Genomic DNA, 24,267 nt, shown 5'->3' with positions numbered 1-24,267 from the left:
ATTACTATAAATGTTAATAAAACGATGGAAAGTCAGAGGATACTTTTCCAATGAATAAGAAAAAAATAGAACAGCGGCTAAATGGGGATCCCCACCCATCGTCTATTTTAATATAATAAAATTTGAGCCCGTGTGAATACAGCAAATATAATATAATAATAATAATAATAATAACGGGGAAGCAGATATTTTCAGCAAAGACAAGACTGAGAGGACAGCACACAGGACGCCACTTAGTACACGCGTAATCAAATGACCAGGCACTGTATGGTGTAGATTCATTCCGGAGCTCTTGGAGGGAATGTAGACCATGTTTTATAACTATAAATACACAGTAATCTAGAAACATCATGGATAAACTTTTTATTTCAATCTATCATATCATATCATATCATTTCTTTGTTGAGAAGTTGGTGAAAGGACGGTTTGACGTGGGGCGGCAAAGCGAGTAGCAGTCCAACGTCACGAGTTCGAATTCTGACTTGAACACAGTTCAACATATCGTCTTCCTTTTCTACTCCGAGCGTCCGCCCCACAGATTATCTCCACGTCTACAGAAAAGTGTGGTTGATAAGCAAATTGAAACGTGGAGGAAATCCTGTAAACGGTAACACTGTCTAATCAAGTCGTGTAAAATCGAATCCGAATCACCCCTGGAGAACTGCAGGTGCGGCTTTTGAAAAATTTGTTGTATTTTTCTGTTCCGGGTAGATTTTTGTCTGTCTCGGTGTGAAAATGCGCCAAGTGAGGTCTGTGCACTTCAATTTTCGTGGTGACTTCGAATCACTGCAGTTAACAAATATTTTGTACTTCCACGCACTCGTCGAAGAGCATTGATGCTAAGGCACGTTTTTTGTGCGGTAAGATTTGCGGAGTTGTGTGTCTAGAAACTTTGCTGTGCTTCCAAATTTTAACGGATCAAGCCATCTGTATGTTCTGTCGCTCGATTTTCTGGTAATCTTAAAGTATCAAACTATTTGTATATTCAACTATTCAATTTCGGCTAATCTTTTCATTGCTTAAACGTTAAGAGTTCATTTTTTCAGTCCCGAAGATTTTGTTTAAATTATCAAATCATGTGCATATTCTATTACTTGATTATCTGGTAATCATTTTATCGCTTAAACCTCAAATGAAATTCATTTTTTGACCCCCGAGGATTTTGTTTCAATGTTGCGTTTTTCCTCGTCGTCTGAGAACTTGATGATGTAGAGTGTGAACTTGATCGGCAAAATGCCCATCCAAAGGTCTTTTAATTTTTTCGTAAGATTTTAATCGAGAAGTGTTGAATTTTTTTGATGGTTTAGGCGCCTGATGTTATTCGAAGGCTTATTACTAATTTCTTTTACTTGGAACTTTAATCGGTGAAATCGTCGCACATCGACATTTTCTTTTATTTTCGGAAATCTCAATGTTTCAAATGTAAATATTCTGCTGCCTTCCGCTGAAAATATTTCTTGAACACTTGAAAGAAACTATAATTTTAATCATTTTGCCACACAAAACAGGCCCTGATATTATATTCGATGTATTTCCTAGAATTTAATTGCCGAAATGTCGACTTATTCAGATTTTTCCCTTTAAAATTTAATATGCGACACCTTCAATTTTATTGTTCTCGTGAGCATTGGTGCAATAAATTGCAATGCTGGGGCATCGCCTATGCCAAAATGTTGTCGATTACCTTGGTTTGTCTTTATTCTCCTTTAACTTTTTGCACTCTGTGAGAGAACTAATTTCGAACCTTATTTGAATAAATAACTGCGGGAACAATGAAGTAAAAAACATTTCCGTTGCATAGGGATCTATCAAACCTCAGGGCAATGCTCTATTATTGTACGCTGACTTCAAAACCTTAATAAATATAAAATTTACATCTCAAAATCTCAATTTTTTTCCCCACAAGTTTACGACTTGCTGAATTTAGTGTTACAATACTAAACCAGTCATGTGTCATTCTAGTAACCCAGTTTTGAATGATTGGGTGTGAAATTCAATTTACCTATTTCGAACTGGTGAATCTCAGGATTCAAACCATGCTTTGCATTGGGTGGGAAATTCAATATATATATTTTTGAAATGGACACTCTCAGGGCTCAAGCGAAGCTTTGGATTATTAGCCACTTTGACTGGCCGTTGGAGTTCTCTAACAGAGAATACAAGACAGTAGCTGTAGAAGGCATTTTGGGCGACCGTAAATTGCACCATATCAGAGGAGGTGTAGCCCCAGCCTTGCTAACGGTGGAGCTCTGACAGTATCATTAGTGCGAGGTGAGTTTGTCACCGGGAAGTATGTTGCATCAATGTTATGTCTGTCACTGTTTGAGTTGCATTTACTCCCCAAAAAGTTGAAGACGCAAAATTGTTTGTTGTGGTCTAGGTCACAGTGGATTATTTTTAAAACTGTTCATTAGCCATCGCTATGGGTATCTGCATGTCTATCTGTGAAGAATGTGGTGATCCCTCAGCAAAGCCAAAGGAGAAGCCTCTGGAAAAAGAAGATATTGAAGCTTTAGAAGTAGAGAAAAAGAAGGATGATCAGCTAGCGTGCCTTCCAGGCAGAATATGCACAAATGGATCAACAGCTAATGCATCAATCTACTCTCAGCAAGGAAAGAAAGGAATAAATCAGGATTGTATGCTGGTTTGGGAGGTATTTTGCCACAATTTTACATTCTTTGTACTCTTAGTTGGAAATTCAAAATATTGTTCTCATGCAAGCAATGGAACCAATTAGAATAGCCCTTTCTCCAAATGAATATCCAAAGGTGTATTATTCAAAGATGAAAGTATAATAGTCAATTATAGTGATACTTCTTAACATGCAGGACTCGAAGAATTAGAACATTTCTTATTTGTAATTGTGCATATTAATTTCAATTAATAGGATTTTGGGAATCAGGAAGATACAGTCTTTTGTGGTGTTTTTGACGGTCATGGTCCATATGGGCATTTGGTTGCCAAAAGAGTAAGGGACTCTTTACCTTCAACAATAATAGATCAATGGCAAGAGCATATTGCAGCTGACTCTAGTTCTTCAAATGGATACCAATCGACAGATTGTAGCGAACTAACAGAAAGAAATGTGAAAGATGATTTAGATTTGGACAAGGATAAGACTCGGATGTATTCCATGTGGAAAGAGTCACATCTTGGAGCTTTTGAAGTGATGGATGAGGCACTCCAGTCGCATCCTACTTTGGACTGCTTATGCAGTGGGACAACAGCCGTAACTGTTCTTAAACAGGTATAAAATATAGCTTGAATCTTCTTATGTATCATTGAAATTGTTCATATTCCTGTCCACAATGTGCACGATGTGGTTTCATTTAGCATTAAAAAAACAGTGGTTGGTTGGCAATTGGTTTTGAGGAAGGAGTTTTTTTTGCTATGACAAAGTGTTATGTATTTCCTTTACATTTTTTAGAAGCAAGTGGCTGGTGTTGTTTCTCATGAGAGCATGTGTGTGTGGAAGAGACATGATATGATTTCAGCTAGTGGAGTCATTATTCAATACTTCTTTTTATGGCCGGGTGATGGCACATTCTGTTATCAAATTTGTACAGTTAGAAAAAAGACACATTGTATGTGTTTTCTCCACTGGCACACATTTTTAGGCTGTAAATTTCATGATATTTTTCCAAGTGTTTAAGTAGGGCTGTATCTTTAGTATTTTCTAAATTCTTGTTCTTTTACTAGTGGATTGAAGGATAGGAATTTTTAATACTTAATGTGGTAGGATCTCATGAATAACTGAACTCAATCCCTCCATTTCTCTATGACAAACTTGTAGAAATAAAACTTGGAAATGTTGAGAGACGGAGCAGATCTAAACCATGTGGACAGTAATAGACAAATGTGAAAATAGTAATGCATTACTTAAATGTTCAACAAGGTTGAAATTTTACACACTTTTCCAAGCTTAATGCTCACCTGGCTCCTGCCCTTTTATCCCTACTTATATCTTAGTTCTCTCCTTTAGACTTATTTAATGCATCCCTTCAATAGAATCGGAACAGTAAATGTAATGATACCTCATTATGTCAAATACTGATGCCTACATCCCATTGCACCAATCCTTCATAGAGAGTGATCCGAAACATTGATGCTAAAAACACATATAGAAGCGAATCCAGAAACAAATCATTCAACTAGGAAAAGTTTAGAAATAGGGGAAGTTCATAACCATTCAACACTTTAAATGGAGTCATGTTGATCATAGAGTGGCAGTTAGTGTTTTACTAGTACTTTGTTAAGCACAACCATTCTATTATTTCCCTTTTTTCTCCACTTATATATCCTAAAGTAGACTTACAAACATATGTTCATTACCATAGGTTTCCTGTCTATTTGCAGATTTAAGGATGTGCTAATGTTGGATGTTATCCCTATGCAATTGAAGAATTTTTGCTAAAAATGCTTCTTGAAAATTTGGTCTTGATTGCGATTGAGACAATGTAGGAACACATGTAACTTAAAGACAATCTGAAAATATACCTTCACAGTGTTTGATGCAATTGACCCAAACTTAGTCAAATAAGAAAAGTTCACACTTAGTTGGAAAATCTATCACAACAATTTTTTGTCTTATATTTCAATTGTGGCAGGCTTGAGATGAAATCTGTTGATATGATTTCCCATTTTTTATTAGGAATGTTATTTGGCTGAAGTAATCTAAGAGGTGACATGTTCTTCACTTTATTTCGTTGATAGGCGACACATCTAGCTACAAATTTGAGAATACTAGCTTGGTGTCTACCACAAGAAGCTAATCGTTATATTCTTATATGTTTTTAAAGATCCACTTTGCTTGAAATTGGTGATGAATGTTTAGTTACAGCCTTATAGAATTGGACCTCCTTGTTTGTAAGTGAAATTTCACCATTTTTTGTTGGTATCTGAGCTGATCATAAACGCTTTCATTGCCTGGAGATTGTTGCTGTGAACATTCCGTTGTTGCTGTTGTACCTTTTATTTCTGCTGTTGCAATGACAGTTATAATTAATTGTAAGTTTGCATACATTTGTATTGACTAAAAATAGTTTAGATCTGTTAATAACCATCAATTTCAGTCATTTTTTGGCACCTACAATTGGTTATTCATGTTCGTTTATCATTTCAGCTTGCAAATTGTTTGAAATTTCATCTATTTCCAAAGGTTTCCAAATAGGAAACATTACGAAAGGCATAGTTAATATGCTTCTGGATTCAGATTGTGTGTAATTTTTGTCACCAATATTTTCTGTGATCCATCATCATGATAAGAAGAGAGTGCAAGTAATAGAGAGATGGATGATCTTTCTATTCCTTGCACTCTCTTCTCATACTGATGATAGGTTACGGACTATGGTCCAAAACATTGATGGTAAAAATTACACCCAATCTGATTCCAGAAGTATACTAACTATATTGACACGGATTGTTAATATCTACTATCATTAATTACAAAAGGCATACCACTTTGATGCGACAAGCATCTACAACAGCATCGTCTTTTCCTTTCTCATTCAATATGTGAACATAGCATTTTTGCAATCAATCAATCAATTTCTATTGACTGTGTTCTCTATCACAATAGATTTTTTGAAGTACTTGATGGTTAGTCTTGATCAACCAATTATGCCCAAGGAGAAATTTATACCAACTATCCACTATTTGTAGGATGGCCATCATCTCCTTACTATAGATGGACATGTGCTTCTTGGGGATGGGGGTGCTTGGGATACTTAAGAGTACCGGTACGGGTAGAGGTACGACTATTTTTCAAAATAGAGGACGGGGGTAATTGGGTACATCAAACTATTTTTCTAATATAATTTAATATTATAGAAAATCTGAAATTATGAGTCATGACAATGGTTTTTCAATCAAGAACAGTGATAAAGTTTGCAAATGTAATGTATTAGTTTCAGTTTCAGATTTGCAGTATGTTTGTAATAATAATATATGATAATGTTTAGATGCATAACAAAGAAGGTAGGCTTTAAACGTGAATAAGAAGATCATAAATCATATAACAATGCCATATTGCAAATAATAAACTGCTGACTTGAACAGTGATAAAGTTGATTGTTAATTAGCATTGTTTGAAAGTTTCGAATTGATTATGTATTGCATTAAGCTTGATAAACAAGAAGCTGATATGCAAACAAAAAACTGAAACAAAAATCAGAAATCTTAATCAAGGTCCTTAGCTATGATGCTCTTCATTGAGTACCCAGTACTCGGTACTTGGGTATGTGGATACATGTACAAGGGGTGTGGGTATGCGTACCCATGCAACCTTGCTAAATACTAAGGCATCATATACAATTACAAAGAAAAAAGAATGGTACTTTTGAATTATTTCACTATTATCGCAATAATAGGGAAAAATAAGTAGATTAGTTCCCACAAGATATTGCAAATTGTCATGTAGCAAAATAGAATGACAAGAGCTCACAATAGCATGAATGAGTAAGAAGCTAGGGGAGCAGATACATATACAGGAAAGATGGGAGGCAATGAGAAGCCTTCATTTGATTTAGTCAAGACTCAATACTACTTAGCAATTTAAATAAAAATGTAAGAATTATATCCAACTAAGGAAATAGGTGTTTTGTATCTTTCATATGCAATGCTAAGGTCTATTTGGCACATAAACGCCTCAAAAAATCACAGATCACTTGAGACCATGTAAAAACCCTTTGTTGTGAATTGGCTTGATGATCTCCAATTTTGGCAAAATGAAAGCCAAACTTGACCTTCTTGAGCCTTTTGGATAAAGTGGAATAGTAAAACTTGCTCGTGAGATTTTCAAGAAGTTGCAAACATTTAAAATCCAAAAAACCCAAATGTAAACCCCAATGATTTTAGTTTTTCCTTTTGAACTTTTCTAACTAAGTTTTGAGAAAATCCACATACAAAGAATTTATCCCCCTCAAATCTCTCAAAACTAGAAACCAATTGATCTAGACTAGGACAATAACCTTTGATACCCAAAATGTAGTGTAAAAAACTATGTCAAACAAAACCTATTTTAACAATGATATGCTATTGAAATAACTAAATCAATTGGTTCCCACAAGATAATGGTATTGATCAAGAAGCAAAATAGCATCACAAGAGCTCGCAATAGTATGACTGAATAATAAGCTAGAGGAGTGGACAAACTCATAGGAAGAGGGGAGGCAAGATGAACCGATACGAAAAGTAACTTCAACTACCTTTTTTGATTCACTTAAGACAACACATTGAGTTAAACTAAATATTGAGCTCACAATAAAAAATCTCAAAGGCATGAATGGATAACAAGCTAGAGCAGCATACAGATATATAGGAGAGAGGGGACATGATACCAATCAATAAGAAAATTAATTTAAAATACCCTTATTTGATTCACTCAATACAAAATATCAATCTAAACTTAATATGTAGGGAAATAAATGCTATTCGGCTAAGGAAGTAGGGATTTTGACACCTTTAGATGTAATGATAAGGTCTATTTGGCACAAATTTCAAAATTACCTTGAAAATTAGCCGATTCCTTGAGACCTTACCTAAACTCTTAGTAGTAAATTGGGTTTCCAAACTTGTCTTCTTGAACCTTCTAGATACGATGGGACAATAAAAATTGCTGCCCAAATTTTTATAGAGTTGCAAACACTTAGTATCTAACAAACACAAGTGTAAACCTGAGAGGTGTTAGTTTTTCCTTTTAAAATTTTCTAATTCTCTAGATCATTTGAAGAGGCAAGCAAATAGTTCATTAGGTTTTTGGGACTCCACATATAAAAATTTAGCCCCCTCAAATCTTTGAAAACTAGAAGCTAGTGACCTGGATTTGCACCATAGTTGATACTTGGACTTGGCAATAACTTGGCAAGTTCAAAAACTTGACACTTGGCAATAATTTAGCAATTTTATCAAAAGTTTAAAATACATAATTATTTTAATTATCTTTCAAAATTCCACATATTACTAAATTTGTAGATCTTTTTACAGATTTCCATCATATATAAAGAGTTTTAAAGCAATCATAGACCAAAAAACAAGTTCAACCTCTAAAGAGATTCTTGCAACTTGTGCAATAGAAACTAAGAATGTTGAAGTTAGCATACTTAGAGTTATATCCCAATTCTTTTTCACACCCTCATTGTAATCAAGCTTGTAATCTAACACAAGATCCCAATAACCAATAAGGATTTGCTAGTGGAGACCCCAACGGGGTTGAGGAGCAATGCCCTTCAAGTGCTTTTGCGGTCAATGGTCCCTAGCAGGGTCAAGGGAGAGCACCTCTTGTTGGTGTTTGGGGGCAATGCCTCAAATGTGGTCAAGGGGCAGTGCCCCTTGTAGGGGCTTGGGGCCAAGGGGCAGTTTTATATGATTGTTGCCAACCAAAAGTGCACTAGACAAGTATACGGGTTTTTTTACAATTTGCAATATGCACTTGAATTGTATTAGCCTATTAGGTTCCTATTTATGCTAGGTGCATGCATTACCATGATTTAACTGCTGTGGTGGAAGAGTTTGATGTACGCACCACCATAAAATTGCACCCTAGTCTGCCTGTCTAAAATAACAAAATATGACAATTTTTGCTATTTTCCTGCTGTGTTGATCATACTGCTGTTTGTACCTCCATTAGATGCCCTTTTTTGCTTTAGGGAAGCAAATTTCTAATTCTGTTCCTTAGTGCAGGATTTTCTATTTACTGCCTTCATACAACTGGAAATGAACAATGCATGTGAATCTTTGGTTTTAGCCAACAGATATATGTTTTGCTCAGAACTTTCATGTATGCTGACCCTAGTTAATTCCCTATGTCAGCTTTAATCAAGAAAAAAACAGTTTTACCACTAGAAATTTTTCAGGGTTGTAACAGTACTGACCTTTGAGTCTGAAGTTCGACTCTCTACTTGATCTTCTAACCTGGATCAAGTAGTGAAAAAAACCACAACAATGTTGTCTTCTGCAATGTTTGCCAAATAATGGTCAGAGAAAATTGACTCGCTGATGACAAAAAGTTCTTCACTAAAATTTCAAAGCATTTTGAAATATATATGAGCACGGTCTTTTTAAAATCAGCAACTTCAAAAGTTATATATTTGGAAAGATCTAAAGTTACCAATAGCTAATTAGTCGGAAAATCTTCAATTAATTGAGAATCTTGGTAACACTACTGCTGTAGTGACTCTAAAATCTTGCATTGGATTGATAGTTTAACAACACATTTTTAATCTACTTATATGGTGCCTTGAGGAATATGTCATCTGCCAAACTTGGGTATTTAGAAAGATAGGCTTATTTTACAGTAAAATTAATGCTATCATTTGCTTATGAATGCAGACAATTTGGATTCTCTACAATTGCAGCTTGGCTTGTTCTATTAGTTTCCACTTAAGTTACTAGTTTGAGTTCGGTTCCAGGTTCGCTCAAGAACCGGTTCACAAGTTTGCCACAATTTTGAAAAGGGTTTTGGGTTCATTTGGGTATGTAAGTACAAAAACATGTTATATATATATATATATATATATGAAGCATGAATTAAAATTAGAATGTAGCGTAGTAGCATAAATACATTTAAACGAATATATATATATATATATATATATATATATATATATATATATATGAAGCATGAATTAAAATTAGAATGTAGCGTAGTAGCATAAATACATTTAAACGAAAAAAACACCTTAAACTTGTAATCATAGTGATCATACCATCATACAGTTCAAGTAACAAGTTCTACATCAAAGATTCAAAACATTAAAAATAAATGATAGCATCAAGTTCAAGTATCATTGTTCAACTAATGGAATAAATATCTATTTATATTCTAAGTTCTTCAATCTTCATCTTCTTCATTTTTTTTTTCTCTGACATTAGTTGACTCAGCAATAGAGCTAAGGCCAATGGGATCAGCAGCAACAACAATGGTATTAGCATCAAACTCTTCAAAATCATTTAGTGTACGCTGAGCAGTGGAAGCATCCAAGTCTACAATCTCTGCACCTACATCCCTCTTCGTCTCCCCTCTGCTTTTTTTGATTGCAATCTATTGCGCTTCACCGAGTGGATGAAAGAATAGGTGCTCCAATTTCGTTATGATGCAGAAGAATTAGCAACCGATGAAGAAAACACGTGGTAAACAATTAAAAAGAATTAATTCAATCTTATAAAAAATTTAAAATTACTTTTTAGTCATGATTCTTTTGAAGATAAAGTGAGCTAAATTATTTAAAATAAAACTTACTTGTGATATAACTTTGATTGGAAGGGGCTGCAATGTATGGAATCTTTGGCCATGGAGGTACCACCAACTATGAGCATCCTCCCTGAACCGATGATGAAGAACATTGTTACCTAGATCTCTAGCATTCACAAACTCTAAGAACTCATCCGTGATTACATCTCTCATATCATCATTAAGAAAGAGTCTTCTAAAAGTTGCCTGGTACTTGTCAGACACTTCTATATCTCTATAGGATGGCAACCTTCTTGATATATCACAATATTGAGAGCTATAGTATTTGGGCGTCAAGGCATATGCAAGCAAATATAGTGGAGTGGTCATCTGGTTCCATCTTTCAATGATGATTACTTGCAATTGTTTGAAGAAGGTCTCTTGTGGATCTTGCTCCTTGTCATTTATAATTTGCTTGATCTTCTCAAGCATTGAGTCTATGCCATCATAGATCTCTCCAAGGCAAGCCCTATCCATGTTGTGTACTTAAGCATGCGCATAATGGGCTCGGTTAACTTAAGGAGATATTCCACACGTTCCCTCCATTAGTCATCCAATACCCTATGCTTTATTTTGTTTTCCCTATCAGTGTTCCTTTTCTTGCATACACCCCAATTGTGGCTGATTACCATACTTTGCAATGCCTCTTTCACTTGCACAAGTCGTCTCAAGATGATGATATTTGATGCAAATTGGGTCTTAGCAACATGTGACATAAATTAGAGCTAAAAACAACTATTGGGTACATGCTAAGTTGCCGATTCAGGTTTAGGGACGGATTTGGGTTCGGGGTTCGAGTTCATGGGTTTGGGCAAAAAAGAATTTTCCATTTGGGTTCGTGGGTGGGTTCGTGAGTATATATATAAACATATATACATATATATATATATATTATACATACATACATATATATATATGTATATACACATATATATATATATTATACATACATACATACATATATATATATATATATATATATATATATATATATATATATATATATATATATATATATATATATATATATATATATATATATATATATATATATGCATTAGATATACAAAAAAATAAGAGAAACTCATGGGTCCTCTCGGGTTCGCTGTGGGTCCTCCTGGATTTGCCATGGGTCCTCCTGAGTTCACTGTGGGTCCGTCCAGATTCGCCATGGGTTTGGGTAGGGTCCTTCATTTGGATTGTGGGTCCGCCCGAGTTCGAACCAACTAACAAACAAACCAGCTCTTTAACCAACAACCAGCAACTCTACAATTCTTTGCATTGTCCGTTATGACTTGGACAATGTTCCTAGCACCCACTTGTTCAATGGCCTCAATTAGGATATTGGCAATAAATGACCCATCTTTTACTTGCCTCTCACAATCCATAGCTTTCAAAAATATTGTCCCCTTAGGGGACACCGCAAGGACATTGATCAAGGGACGGTTCTTGGAATCCTTCGACCCATCTAGAACACTTGTCACCCCTATCTCAACCCATGAGTCCCTTATGGGCTTCAATTGATCTTCAATCAGCTGGACCTCTTGATCCAACTAGGTGGTGCGTACTTTTTCAAACCCAGGGCCACAATACCCTCTTGGAGCTTCATTGGCAGCCCTCAACATATTGTTCCAAAATATAGAGAGCGAACAACATTAAAGGACAACCCATTTGCATACATGCATCTTCCCAACTTAATGTCAACAATTTCTTGACTCTTATTTTGAAAAGCAATTTGTAGTGGTCTCTTTCTTTTGTGTGTAAGGGGTACAATTTCAGTCTCAGTATCCGCTACGGTACTAAAAAAGGGGTGGTCTTGTACCATAACATCTGTGGGGGGGCAGGGGGTTACATTTCCTTTGCACTTTTCTTACGTCTATTGCTATTGAGTTTGGTAGTCCTACATCCTTCTCTCACTTTTGTTGCCTCATGCTCTTCAATATATTTTAACATAGTTGCATTTGGCATAGGGGCACCTTTTTTGCTGAGGTATTTCTTGACTCCCCTTCCAGTGTATCCACACAAATGACTTACCACATGATAATAAGAACTATTCTTTTCTACACCACAACCCCGATATCTACAACGAAACGCACCACCTCTTGGAAGGGTTTTTTTACAATATCTACATACTTACATAGAGGAGAATCAAAGTGGGGTTCTAATCTTTGTTCGGTATCGCCTACTGATGAAGAGGTAGATGCCATCACAATTCCTTTTCCTATGGCGAGAAATTGTGAACATGTTCATTTTGTAATTTATATGCAAGAAAATGAAAAATTCTTAAAAAAATGGAAAGATCTTATAAAGAATGAAAGAGAAATGGAAAAATAAAAAACTAGAACAGAAACAAAAGCAAATGGAATAAGAACTTACCTTTTTCAGCCATTGTAAGATTGCAAATGTGTAGGAATGAGGCTCAAACACTTGAAGAACACCCACAAATCAATCTTCGAACTCCTTAACCACTTATTTGCACTTTTAAAAGCCAAAATCATCAATTTGGAAACAAAAAATGACAATGAGAGGCCACCAAAAGCATTTCATAACAACCTTTTAGGGTTATTGATGCCAAAAAAATATTAAATTTTGCCAAAAAAAAAACTTTTTTGCCATCTGCAGGGCCCAGAAATCATGTAGTCGAACTTGGTTTGCTGCTTTTCGACATGTTCTGCCCTGGTTCGAACTGGGTTCCAAGAAGTTTGAACCAGCAAGGAAAAAATTAAACCCTGCCTGGACCACCGAGCAAACCGGCCCTTAACCATAGACCAGTTTGAACCTGGGCTTGTCCTGGGGTTCAGGGGTGAATCTTGGTAACTTAGGTTTCCATTACATCTTATTAGCCTGAACAAGACCAACAACTTTGACAATGTTTTCTTGAATCAGTTCGTAGGATGAATGCCTGATTAAAATGTACTTTGTAGAAGGAAACAAGAGATCATTTCTTTTTTGCCTAAGAGACTAAGTTCCTATCAAAGCTTTATAACCCAATTCAATTGCTCAAACTCAAACTTACTTAGAATAACAAAAGTATGCAAGTCCTAAACTTGATCTAGTTCTAAAATTGATACTGAATTAATGAGAAAATAAAACAATACAGAATTCTTGTGATTGTGAGCCAAGAGTTGTTGCTTAATAGTCTTTAAAACATCTTTAGCATATGCAATGCCAGGAGGGCAGATTATTACTTAAATGTAAAACAAATGACTTTTTGTTAAGGAACAAGTTCCTTGATGCTCCCTTTAAAAGTATCATGCATAACATATATTATAGCCTATCATAAAATGGTAAATCATTGAACTATTCTATTGTCGTATTAGCTTGATTATATCATTATAGGAGTAAAATTACAAAGCTGATATTTGAATTCACACAGACATTTATTTCCTTGATAAGATCAAAACAAGCTGGAGATTGATAATTGAATTTGATTATCTATGTAATTAGTTAATTAATGCAAAGTATTAAGATACTCATCTCTAGAGACAACAAGGAAGAAGTAGATCAAGGCTCATATAAGTAGATGTAAGTTGGAAATGAAGCATTGATTTCGAGAGTTCATTGAATTGAGTGTGAGCATAGTTTAGTTTTCACAAAAACTAATAGTTGGACAAAGGTTTTTCACTCTTTCTCACATACCTTAGATCATAACTGCTTCTTTCTATTACCATCTTCATCTTCCAATTAATGATGCATCTTTCACGTGTAATAATTCTTGAATATTTTAGAGGTATGTTCATAATGGTTGTGTAATATTCTGAACAATTTCCTATGCAGTTTAGTGGTAATCACTGCCCTTAAAATTCTGATGAATGCTCATATGTTTAATATAATGATTTTTGGCAAACAGAGCACAGTCCCCAGGAGTAACCTTAAAATTGTATACTGTTCACTATATTGCAATACTGAACAGCTTTGGAAAAATAAAATTAGAAACATTACATCAAACAGTTGTCAAGTAGCCATTAACTACTTTTACCAACCTAGCACAATATGGAGGTTAAATACTGTCACTCATTATTGCCATGAGAATGTGTCTAGAATTTATTCTCAAAGTGTAAATACCAGCAATGAACTGGTCAGAGTCTGATTTGTGACTCCAGTTACAACAATGATTTATGACTCCAGTTATAACAATGTTTCGAAATAGAATTAAATGAAGATTTATTACAGACCCGGTATTCTGGAAATGCGTGTTGAATGCTGATAGGGGTTCGAACTGGATTCTCAGTGCTTGCGCGAGGCCCGACTTTCCCTTATATTCGAATCCGACTCTGTAAATTAGCTCAGTAACCTGCTACCCGACGGTTAAAGCAACCTTGGTTCCAACTCCTCTTGCTGTAAGATACCAGGTACTCACGTCGACTGAGGGTCCCTGTGCGTAATGCCTTTTGAAAATGTTTTCGTAAATGCGTGGAAACAGTGCCCAGCAAAACACGATTATCTCTGACTGTCATTCATGCGGGAGTATGTTTCTACGTCCCTGAGCTTATCCACTCCAGCAAAGGTGTCGTTCTACAGTAAATGGAAAAGGAACTTACGTCTCAGACCATACAGTGCAATAACGATTGAAATCCCAAGCAATCTCCCCCGTAATCAGTTTAACCACATGTTCAGTTGAGTATTTATAAATTCGCCTGTGAAGAGAGCAAACACAAACGTCCAGCTTAATAGCCCATGGATCATACAAAGTCCGACCTGATACCTTCTAACACCAGCATCTCAACGTTTGACTGTTATTACTGTCTGTGTAGAATAGGCTACTCAATGTCGCCAGTTAAATGCTAAGTTTGAAGTTTCTGTGTAACCACCTACAGGAATATGAACTCTAGAGCTCCCCTTCGATTTTCTCTTTGGCCACAAGAAATTCCCTTAATGACAGTAAGCTGGAAATAGTATTAACACAACATGGAGTATTTCAGAATACACAGACAAACTCACCTTACTTGCAACTTGCTCTACTGCATTAAACTTGCTGATTACTTGCCCAATCTGTACCATACCAAGAAGATTAGGGTGATGTCCAACCTTCTTGAAATTCTCAGACTTGAGGGTTTTTCGTCCTCAAGACTTAACCAATCACATTTAAGCAACTAGAACTTAGTGCATTTGGTTTCATAAATCTCGTGTGTTAATCCCAATGCAAACTCGCATATATATAGCCTCAGAATGAGGGAAAAGTACAAAGTGCAAGGAATGTGGGACTAAATGTCATTTTCGTCCTATAGTCACTTAAAACTATTTATAAAGTAAATAACTGTAAAACATTAAAGTGACTTAGCTCTGCTCCTTTTAATAAAGTTTTGGAATAAATTAAATTAAATTCCCCATTGTGACTGGAGAGCATCCTACTTGAAATCGTTTTTAATCTATCCGAATGTGGAGATAGATTAATTCTGTCACCCAGAACTAAAATTGAGAAGGGGACATGACAGTCCTCCCTTCCCAGGATTGCTTGCCCTCAAGTAATCTCCGTGCTGGGTGCTGCAATATGGACTCGCCTTCCCAAGTGGCATCCTCATAAGGCAAGTCTTTCCACCAGATCAAATATTCCCTGACAGTTCTGTTACGTAGCTTCCTCTCCCTGGTCTCAATCACCTCCTTTGGTACCAAAATAAGTTTACCCACTTCATCAAGTGGAGGCAAACTCTCTGTAGGTACAATTTTCTGGCCCACTACCTTTTTGAGGCACGAGACATGAAAGACATTGTGGATCCGATTGTCACCCGGTAACTCCAGCTCATATGTGACTTCCCCTATCCTCCTAGTGATACAATAAGGTCCATAAAATCTGGTTTTGAGTTTCTCAGACCCACTTTTCTTTAAGGAACCCTGTCTATACGGCTGGAGATGAGGTAAACTCTATCGCCCACCTCAAAACTCCGTTCGGTGCGATGTCGATCAACGTATAGCTTCTGCTGATTCTGAGCCTGTTGAATATTATCCCTAAGAGCTCTGAGGATATCCTGTTGGTCCATTATCCAATCTTTGGCCAGGGGTGCCTGACTATCTTGTAATGCCAAATCAACAAAAGAGAGGGCCTCATAACCATAAAGAGCACGGAAGGGTGTCATCCGAATGGACATATGGTAGGTGGTGTTATAGCAATACTCTCCCAAATACAGCCACTTGACCCACACACTCTGCTGTCCTGCAATGTAGTTCCTCAAGTAACCTTCCACCCAACTTATTCACTATCTCGATCTGGCCATCAGTCTGTGGATGATAACTCGTGCTAGGAGTCAATTCTGTACTAGTCAATCTAAAAGTTTCCTGCCAAAAGGTATTGAGAAACCTACTGTCTCTGTCACTCACAATGGTTTTGGGTAATCCATGGAGCCGGAAAATCTCTTGGAAAAACAATTCAGCAACCTGGGAAGCTGACCAGTTTGCAGCTATCGCGAAGAATTGCGTGTACTTGGTCAACCTATCCACCACTGCAAAGATGCAGTCCCTGCCCTGAACCCTCGACAAATCGGTGATGAAATCCATAGAAATGCTTTCCCATCTCTGAGTTGGAATAGGGAGAGGCTGAAGTAATCCTGCAGGAAAACCCTGTTCTGACTTGTTTTGCTGACAAGTCTGGCAGTCTCTAACATGTTGTAGAATATCATCCTTAAGCCCCTTCCAGGAGAACCTCTCTCTAATTTGCCTGTAGGTTTTGAAAAACCTTGGGTGCCCTGTTGCTGGTGCATCATGTACGGTGCGCATGCGCATAATTTCCTCCTTCAGCTTAGATTTTGGTACCAGGTATATTCTGTCCTTATAATATATAATATCATTCAACACCTTGTACCGCTCATCCTGAAGTATGTTGTCCATAATCTGACATGCGTGTGCATTTTTGGAATACTGCACTAGTAGCTATGATCTCCAATCCGCTGAAATCTCAGAAGTGACGTAACAATCCAGCACTGGGGGTCTACGAGAAAGAGCATCAGCAACAATATTATTGTTTCCCTTGACATACTCAATGTCAAAGTCATACGCTTGAATCTTGCTAACCCATTTCTACTGTCTTTCATTCAGTTCCTTTTGTTCTAGGAAGTAACGTAAGCTGTTATGATCGGTTTTAACTATAAATTTACTTCCCACCAAGTATTGCCTAAATTTTGCTAAGGTATGCATTATGGCCAGCATCTCCTTGTCATATGTGGAATATAATACCTTGCTGCCCCGAAGTTTCCTGCTTTCAAAAGCAATGGGGTGATGGTCCTGCATCAAAACAGCCCCTATTCCTCTTCCCGATGCATCACACTCTAAAACAAAGGGCTTAGAGAAATTAGGAAGTGCTAACACTGGGCATGAACTCATCACCTGTTTTAACTTATCAAATGCAACCCTGGCGTCCTCTGTCCAAGAAAAAGCCCCTTTCCGTGTCAAGTCGGTTAGGGGTGCGGCTACTTGTGAAAAACCCTTGGCAAACCACCGATAATAGAAACATAGACCAAGAAAACCCCGTAACTCTGATACATCCTTCGGTGGTGGCCAATCCAAAATTGTCCGGATCTTCTCCTAATTAACTCCCTCAGCACCATTCACATGACCCAAGTAAAGAATCTCAATCAACCCAAATTTGCGCTTGGATTCCTTTGCGAATAAAAAGTTTTCCTCCAAGAGACTAAGAACCTCATCTAGATGCTGTAAATGTTCCTCCCAAGTTCTGCTGTAAATTAATATGTCATCAAAGAAAACCAACACACACTTCCTTAGCTGTTTTTTAAAGATATGGTTCATGCATGACTGGAAGGTGGCTGGTGCGTTAGTGAGCGCAAATGGCACCACCAAGAACTCGTAGTGTCCGTAATGGCATCTGAAGGCTGTCTTATGCACATCTTCTTTTCGGACCTGTATCTGGTGGTACCCTGAGTGGAGATCTATTTTGGAGAAGTAAATTGCCCTATGAAGTTCATCCAACAACTCATCAATGCGGGGAATTGGATACCTATTCTTAATAGTCGGCTTGTTCAGTGCGCGGTAATCTATACACATCCAAAGGGTGCCATCCTTCTTAACCAACACTAATGAAGATGCAAAGGGACTAGAGCTGGGTCTGATATGCCCTATATCTAAAAGCTCCATATCCAAAAGCTCCTTTATCGTCTTCTCTATTTCCTCCTTGTAATGCCTAGGATGACAATAAGGCATAGTAATAACAGGTTTGGCTCCCTCCTCAAGTTCAATAATATGCTCAAATCCTCTATTTGGAGGAATCCCAGGAGGAATATCCTCGAACACTCTCCTGTGCTTATCTATAACTATTTGAATGTCACGGTGATATCGCTGCCCTGTACCTTGTGTCTCCTTTGACGAGATGAAACACTGAGTAGCCCACTCTATATCATCATGTCTCAAAATAGCCTCCATCCTGTGAGCTGAAATCACTCTAGGACTACTATCAGGCATAGCTCTAAGGATCACATCTATCATCCTGTAAGAACTCCAGCTACATAGTCTCATGATCAAAAGTATATCTACGGAGAGTACTCAACCATTGTCTTCCCAAAATAGCATCCAGTCCATCCAAATCTACCACGTAAAAATCAGACTCTAGAAGATAACCATCAAACTGAATCTGTAGACCGGCTACCTTCTCTGTGCATCTCAAAACTTCTCCACTAGCTACCTTAACATCAAACTCGGGTATGGCCACTGTCTGTAAACCCCTCCTAGATACCATCCATGTACTGATAAAATTATGTGAGGCTCTTGTATCCAAAAGGAAAATAATACGTTGGCCTCTAACAAACCCTTTCACCCTGAAAGGATGACATGCTGGATCACTCGAAAGGGTAGTTAAAATAGGAGGCTGCTTGGTAGGAGTTTGTTTCTTCTTATCTTTACCAAGCTGCCCCTCAACTTCCTCCTCCTCGCTGTCCACACTGTTATCACCTTCCTGTGGGTCTTCTACCTCTTCCTCTTCCTCAGAATGGACCTCAATGTAGTGGATTTTTCCTTTACCCAGGCATCTGTGGTCAGGAGTCCAAGGCTCCCTGCGAGTAAAACATAACTTCTTCCTCCTGAGTTCATTGCGTGTCTCAAAATCCAGTCTGGGGGTGTTTGTCTTTTGCTGTTTTTTATTTCCCTGAGAAGAAGTGGATCCTTTATAGGATTTCTTAGGAGGCTATAACAGTGAGGTAGGTGAGTCCAAATCGTGAGCAATCTTAATGGCGTCATCCAAAGTGTTTGGTTTTAGGACTTTAACCAAACCCCTAAATCTGTCATGTAATCCTTCTATGAATAACATTACCTTGTGTTGTTCAGACATATCCGGTACCATCACTGATATCCGCTAAAACTCATCTATATAGTGATCCAAAGTCCTGCTCTGCCGTAACTGAGCCAAATCCCTGTAATAAACCTCGATATCCTTCCTGTCAAAATGAGTAACCAGCTTTGAGCTGAAAACCTCGTATGAAGTGATGAGTCTGTGATCCTGGGTGACCAATCCATGATGCCACCAATCATAGGCTGCTCCCTCAAGATGCATTGTGGCAAATCTAATAGCTTCTGTTTCCGTCGTGGGCTTGAGCGCTAGGTAAGTATCCAACTTATGAATCCATGCCCTGGTTAAAGTTTTATTGCTGTCATCAAAAGTGGGAAGGGTTTATTTGTTCATAGCATGTTTAAGATCCCTGTTTTGCATCCTGGGCCTCCTATCATGTTGAGGTCTCTCAGCTCCCCTCTTTTGGTTCATATATTGAACAAAAGTCAAATTTTGTTTGATTGGATCTAGAAATAAATTGTAACGCCCCGCCAAGGGATCCAAAGAATTAACCTAAAATTTTCACTAAGTTTGGTAACATTTTTTATTTATTTTTAAATCATGAAAGTTAAACCATCTACATCATACACATGATAACGGAAGCAATAGCAACAATACAAGTGAAAGTAACATAAACATACATAACATGTTACATTCTTTAAGGATCCCTTAACATTGAATCACATCTAAATTAACTGTTCATCTCACATCACATCCTCATGAAATAATAATGATACATCCAACACATCCAACGTACTTAAACAATATACAGGTGTCCTTTAAGTAATTACATTTCAGATTGCTCAATCATCCATTGTACATGTCACAGGGTATGAAAGACTTAAAAGAATATACATATGTGAAATAAAATACATCATCATCCTAATTCTAATCCATGATGCAATAACATAAATGAAACCATATATCATACATGATACATCCTCACAAGAGATAACCATAAATCACCACATAATTAACTAAGTGCACGGTTCCTCCCAACCGTAAATAGCATCATTAGACCATCGTGGGTCCTAGCCATCCCTCCGTGCGTAACATTCCAAATCACCGAAGAGATCATTGGTATTATCAAATAGGAATGTCACTCCTAAAAACATACTACTTCATATGCAGAAAAGAAATCTAACATGCAAAGTAAAGCATAAGATAACATCATCTAACATATGCAAATCATCAATATAAGGATACATGTCCACCATCATAATCAAGAATGCATCAGCTACGATGTCTCAAACGGATCTCAAATGATAAGAGTAATAAACACTACCACTCGACTGCGTGGAACCTAAGTGGTCCACTCCCACCGTACTGAGGAGATAATCTCAAGTCCCAAACAAGTTATCAATTCACAAAGCACAAATACTCTCTAAGTCCAGGAATCCTAAAAGTATACTAACTCAAGGGTTCCAATCACAAAATCGACATCTAATCCCAGAGGCACAACAAAGACATGTAGGAAACCTACTATGCAAGCAGGAAAGTGTCATCGCACGGATCATGCTAGAGTTACCCTGGTAGTCTCCCAATAGACCCCAGCCCCTTAGTGATTCCTGTGCGGCCACTAGTATCCTCTCATACAGACGAGGCATACTACGGAATGCAAGGTCGCAACCAAGCGTTCTCTCTACTCCCATCCTAGTCTGTACTAGCACTCGAGGCATTGGCGAGAACAAAACAATTATCTTTTTAGGTTCATTAAGTCAGTATTAGGTGTGAATGTTTTCAATTATTAAGATAACTTACAATGAGTTACCCTGGCAGCCTCTTAGGGCCCCGACCCCCATTGCAAGCCACTTCCCGACACTACAAGTAGATAACCTACCCTAAGCTCATGGAATCATAAATCACAAATACCAAAAGATAATCCACAATATAAACATCAAATCTCCATGAGTCAACTGAAAAGCATCCATAGATAATCATGACCACAACAGTTCTCTATTGGCAACTAAAGGTATCCCTGATAATCACAATAATCATTGGTTCTTAATAAGCAACCAAAAAGCATCTCAAAATAATACTGATTGAAGACTCCAAAATGGTTGAGTCAATACATGTCACAACATGACATCATCAAGATCAGATAACAATTCAATTCCATCAAATGGCTGGAAGGTAACCCAAGTATAATTGATCAATGACTCAAATGGTTAAGTCAAATGTCTCATACATAAGAATCTCAGCTTCACACAAGAAGATTGGAAAGCAATAACAATCAGTAAATACAAACATCTCATAGAGCATACCATCACATATCCATAGTTGGGTTTGTAAAGATCAGAATCAAAAGACATCATCATGGCATCACAATCATAACCCTCGAGCCTCTGGTAGACGTCCTATATTGGTCAACACTAGTCAACCCAAAACCCAAAACAGATAGTATAAAGAAAACACAATGCAAGCACATGTTTGGGTTTGCTAAAATCTTATAATTGAACTAAGTGTGGAGGTCTCAGTTTTCGTTTTCAAATTGAGTGGAGGAACATTTTCCTAATCCATGTATTGTTTTGATGGATTTAAACTTTTCCCTCTAACTCTTAGAATTCAATATACGTTATACTTATTTTGATAATGAGTTTTCGTTTTGCAATAACTCAATTTACGATTTTGAGAAGAACTAAATATTTGATAACTTAAATATTATAACTTTCAATTAACCTTAATTAGATTAAATTCTAATTAAGTAAATTGATTAATTTAAAACTACATTATTTATTTTAAATCTTAAATATTTAAAATTTCATTGACATTTCATACATATATATATATATACTAATAATTAATATATAACAATTATTAATATATATATATATATATATACATATACCCATATAAATATATAACAATATTAATAATGTTATTGTTATTAAAACATTTGCAAAATATAAAAATTGATACCAATACTGTCGCGGGTACACTGCTTACGCAGGTACCTTGCGACCCATTAATGTGTACTAATGTCAAAGTCAGTGGAGAGCAGGGTCCGATTCATAACATACACCCACGGTAGTAATAGTGGTCGCAGGTACCTTGTGAACACACGGGTACTCTGCGACTCACGCAGGTACACCGCCGACAGTTGGGGTATGAGTCAAACGTTTTTATATATATATTTATTTTAAAATTGCTTTTCCTCAAATGGAAATCGTGATTCGGTTTTTTTTTTTAAATTTTGACTACGATTTTGTGTATATATATATATGCAGATTAGTATTACAGCGTATATATATATATGCAGATTTGCATGATTTAAAAAGAGAACAAATACAAAGTTTTTAAGACAAAAAGGGGTTTTTTAATTCTTAAGAATTTACTTTTAAAATAATTGTTCTCCCAATTTTACCCATTAATCCTTCTAATAGGTTTTGACTATAAATCTTTAACCCTAGTCCATAGAATTCTCAGATCTACGCATGTGGGGTTTTCTCACATAAAGAATTAAAATTCCATGACAAGATTAAAACAACTGGGACATTCACACATAGAATCCTTAGAAAGTATTCAGAAGACATGAGGAAGACAGGAAGTGTGAGAAGTGAAAATGGCATATGCAAAAATCACGAGTGTCTACCTGGACACTGATGCTGAATCACTTCTCCTCAGAATTCCGCAGAGCAAGCTCCTTCCTTCTCCAACATTCCCGGTTCTTCCAAATGCACTCTCCAAACACTCTCCCTAAGCTTCTAGGAGTGATTGAATATAAAGAACTCTCAGGAAGCACCTAGAATGTCTCTAGAAATAATCAGAAGGTGTTGACAACTAAGCATGAGCCTTTTCCAACCTTCTAGATGAGTCATAAGGTTGTAGACACCATGTGCTTAATTTGTGCGCTAACTCCTGTGTTGTTGACATATGTGCAATCAAAAAGTGCGTTTACTCCTAGGCAAGCTTATAACTTTTATTTTAATTCTTTTATTACTTTTATTATTATTATTTATTTATTACTTTATTATTATTTTTATTATTATTAATTTCTAATTTCTTTTATTTAATTCTTTTTTCTCAATTAATTCTCATTTAATTAATTAAAATCAAAATATCTAAAGATCATGATATTATATTAATTTTTCCTAAATAATTAAATTATTAATTAAATCTTTTAATTTAGACTTAATTAATAGAAAATTCACCATAGACCTCCAAGATAAAATATGAAAACCCATCATAGAACAATCCATACAAAATTAGTCTAAAGGGTTAAAAATCACGAATTATGTCATCCGACACATTTGGAAGGTAAAATATCCAAATACTTGTCCTACCTCACTAGGACATATAGTTTAGGCTTTGGACTTGAGAATTTATCTCCCCTCTCTTACCATTGAGATAGTGCGATAGGGTATGCTCATTCTGGTAATTTAGGGAAGTCGATACCTAGTACCTGCAACCTGCATAAAAACCATGCATGTACATACAATATATACATATATTCTAAGCTAAACAGGCAATGGCAGGAAGTGGTGCATCGTATAGATCCCGACTAGCAGGTGACTACGACTCCCTTCCTTAACCATATCAGAAACGCCATACATAAGAACAAACACGCACACCATAAACATGCAAGTATGGGGTAAGTATCCATAATAAAACACATGTGATAATAAACCATCTAACTAATCATCATCAATAACTGAAAATAATGTAATAATCATCATGCTTATATGAAATGTAGAGTCTAAGTAATCTCATCATACATCAACTGAATCCATAGCACAATATCTGATAGTCTCGAAACAATGCTACTAACCATCAA

At 36.6% G+C, this 24,267-nt stretch overlaps 1 protein-coding gene across 12 annotated transcripts in view; it reads left to right on the top strand.

Annotated features, from left to right (window-relative positions):
* Window positions 1–350: 350 nt before the first annotated feature.
* Window positions 351–24,267, top strand: part of LOC149572724 (putative protein phosphatase 2C 33) — a 79,969-nt gene continuing 56,052 nt past the window's right edge. Inside the window, exons 1-4 of one of the 12 annotated variants that reach the window (XM_089813805.1) lie at window positions 351–954; window positions 2,027–2,271; window positions 2,381–2,653; window positions 2,888–3,247. In XM_089813805.1, the coding sequence (XP_089669931.1) occupies window positions 2,423–2,653; window positions 2,888–3,247 (591 nt within the window). In that variant the 5' untranslated portion in view covers window positions 351–954; window positions 2,027–2,271; window positions 2,381–2,422. Of the gene's footprint in view, window positions 955–1,082; window positions 2,272–2,380; window positions 2,654–2,887; window positions 3,248–24,267 lie in introns of those variants that run through there. The other 11 variants (XM_089813811.1, XM_089813804.1, XM_089813809.1 and 8 more) reach the window with 11 other exon arrangements.

The sequence above is a fragment of the Cupressus sempervirens genome, chromosome 2 (assembly GCF_028749045.1).
Source record: "Cupressus sempervirens isolate cs-2001-9-10 chromosome 2, ASM2874904v1, whole genome shotgun sequence".
Taxonomy (NCBI): domain Eukaryota; kingdom Viridiplantae; phylum Streptophyta; class Pinopsida; order Cupressales; family Cupressaceae; genus Cupressus; species Cupressus sempervirens.
Note: the sequence above shows the minus strand (reverse complement) of the source record. Positions and strands in the feature narration are given on the sequence as shown.